The sequence below is a fragment of the Montipora foliosa genome, chromosome 6, assembly GCF_036669935.1.
Source record: "Montipora foliosa isolate CH-2021 chromosome 6, ASM3666993v2, whole genome shotgun sequence".
NCBI lineage: Eukaryota > Metazoa > Cnidaria > Anthozoa > Scleractinia > Acroporidae > Montipora > Montipora foliosa.
The window spans coordinates 3,894,346-3,896,845 of NC_090874.1; the positions used below are offsets into that span (position 1 = coordinate 3,894,346).

General features: G+C 38.9%; 1 protein-coding gene across 1 annotated transcript in view; it reads right to left on the reverse strand.

The window, feature by feature from the left end:
• Positions 1–2,500, reverse strand: part of LOC138008548 (acid-sensing ion channel 1C-like) — a 9,311-nt gene that overhangs the window by 6,579 nt on the left and 232 nt on the right. The window contains exon 1 of the mRNA XM_068855868.1: positions 1,523–2,500. This exon is cut by the window's right edge and continues 232 nt beyond it. Within this exon, the coding sequence (XP_068711969.1) occupies positions 1,523–2,479 (957 nt within the window). The 5' untranslated portion in view covers positions 2,480–2,500. The remainder of the gene's footprint in view (positions 1–1,522) is intronic.

The window sequence follows — 2,500 nt, forward strand, 5'->3', positions numbered from 1 at the left end:
TTGTCGCCGCAACAAGCAACAAAATTGGCTGCAAACTTCACTCTTTCTCCATTAGGTTTCAGGAGGAACTGAAGAAGTTTTTCAAGAAATTACCCCCTTGCACTCAAAACTAACTCAGATGTTTCTAACTTTGCGAAAACAATGACTATAGTGTCACATCGAATTTTGCCTCGAAGAGTATGAATTCAAGAATTAGTGGCTTGAAAGTCAGATAATTGATTTAACGAACATCGCTGCAGATATTTGAGCCGTTGCACCTGTCGATTAAAGGCCATGTTTCGTATGTACAAGCCAAGAAATTATGACATCGCATTTTCCATTTTTGTAAAACATTAATGTGTGCGGTCAAACCATGTTCCACGAATGCTTCATTTCAATAAAGCTTTTGTTGGAAACTAAGGGGGGAAAGCTCCATGGTAAATAAAAATATTAACCTGATAATTGTGTAGGGCAATAAGGATGAAATCACATTTTTGCATGCGTCAACGAAAGTTCCCAGATGCCGAGAACATATACGAAATCCTAACTTCAAGTGATAAATTTAACATTTATTCGAATTTGATTATTTAATTTGTTTGCTGCAGACCAACCGTTGTGCTACTAGAGCGAAAATAATTGTTCTCGTCTTGGAGATGAAAACACTCAGCAGGCTCTGTAACCCTTCGCCACGAAACTCTTTTCTCGTCTACGAAATGCATCTATGAAGTTTCTATTTTCTGCATAATTAGACGAAGAATTCAACAAAACATTTTCAATAGCCGTCAAGGTTAAGAAGGACAACTCACAAAAAGTAAGAATAAATGTTTCAGACAAGAAAAGAAGTTCCATGGGAACATCACAATGGTAGAATGGTAATGAAACTAAGGAGGCAGTGCTCAGAACATCTTTTGCCTCAACAAGGGATGAATCACGTTGGGTGATACGTTTTATTAGCATAATTTCTCTTTGAAAGAAAGCTCAAATGAGGAAATATTTTTTGCGGAGTATTTAAATAACTACAAAAACTAGAAACAATGAGCCGTAAAGCGATTCACTCAACGAACCGACTTTTAACGCTCCCGTGTAACGACGAAAATGGTTTATTTATCATACACTCGTGATAATGACTCCAGTGAATCGAAAGATCTCGAAACATCTGATAGCTACAAGAACAAACTTTGCCACAATTTAGCAGAGTGATAAATGTATACATAGAGATTGTTACAAAACACAAGCACTTATTTTATAGCATAGAATAAGAGAAGTTGCAGCACGATACACAGATATGATGATACTGACTACAAATCAACAACGACATATTCTAGACAAAAAAAGCATTTGGAAATGCTCAAAACCTCAGATTGACAGGTTGCAATTAGGAAACCGAAACAATACACATTAGGACTCTTAATGCACGGTTGAAAATTCATGCATTTTGGCTAAATTCAAAGGCGAAAATCTCAGTCGAGAAACTAAACAAACTGTTTGAACATGACGGCGAAATCAAAGCAGCTGAATCGAAAAATATAGGAAAGAACATTACCTGCTGTTTTTTCATATCAATGTAAGTTACATATCCGGGAGATACATGAAAGCCCACTCGTCTTAAAGGCAGTTCGTCTTGATGGTGCAGTATAACTTTAATCCCACTTCCTCCATACACATTACCTTCTTCTAAAGGTTGTGTATTAAACACCATGTGCACACCATGCAATGAGCCAACGTTGTCTGCCTCCAAAACTGCACCATCCTTGACACCGGTGTTGAATGTAAAACAAGTATGCCCATCGGACGTTAGAAACAAAGTGAAATTTTCACCATAGCAAGGATAAGATTCCGTAACTCCTCGTCTCATTGCACAAGAAATTAAAGTCTCATTCAAGACAGTCGAAGACTCCTGAAGTACATCATTCAGAGTCAAATCTGAATTCATTCCCTTCGAAATATCCCCAGCGGTAGAATCACGAGTCAGCCTCAATTTCGAATTGCTTAATATAGTTTTTCTGGCGTCGCGTAGATCACATATCGAAATTGCAGGAAGCCCGATTTTGTTGGGGTAATAAACGGTGGCCTGCGTGGTAAAAGGATATTGGAAATAAAGTTTAATGCTTTCCTGGACCTCACTGAAAAATAACCCACCGGCGATTAAGAGAATAGCGACCCAAATACACTTTCGCCAAATTGATTTGGTGTCAAATACAAAATGCAGACCGTGTAAAGTGTTGTGTTCCAAATAGTATTGCCAAACACTATTAATCCTCTGTCGTCGCTGGGTTTTCGTAACAGTTTGAACGGGTTCACTCTCAAATAAACAGGGTTCGTTTTCCTGGTCATTTGCCACATCGTGTTCGTGGGAGAAGCCATTTGGCAGGGGTTGAAGTTCCTCCGTGTCTTCGTCCTGCCTCGATGATAAACCATCGGCAGAGCTTTTCCATCGACGAGAGGGCGACTGGCATGTGCACAGACTCGAAGTCATTTGCTTGTTGAGTGCATTGCACATTTAAAACACATATTATTCCCG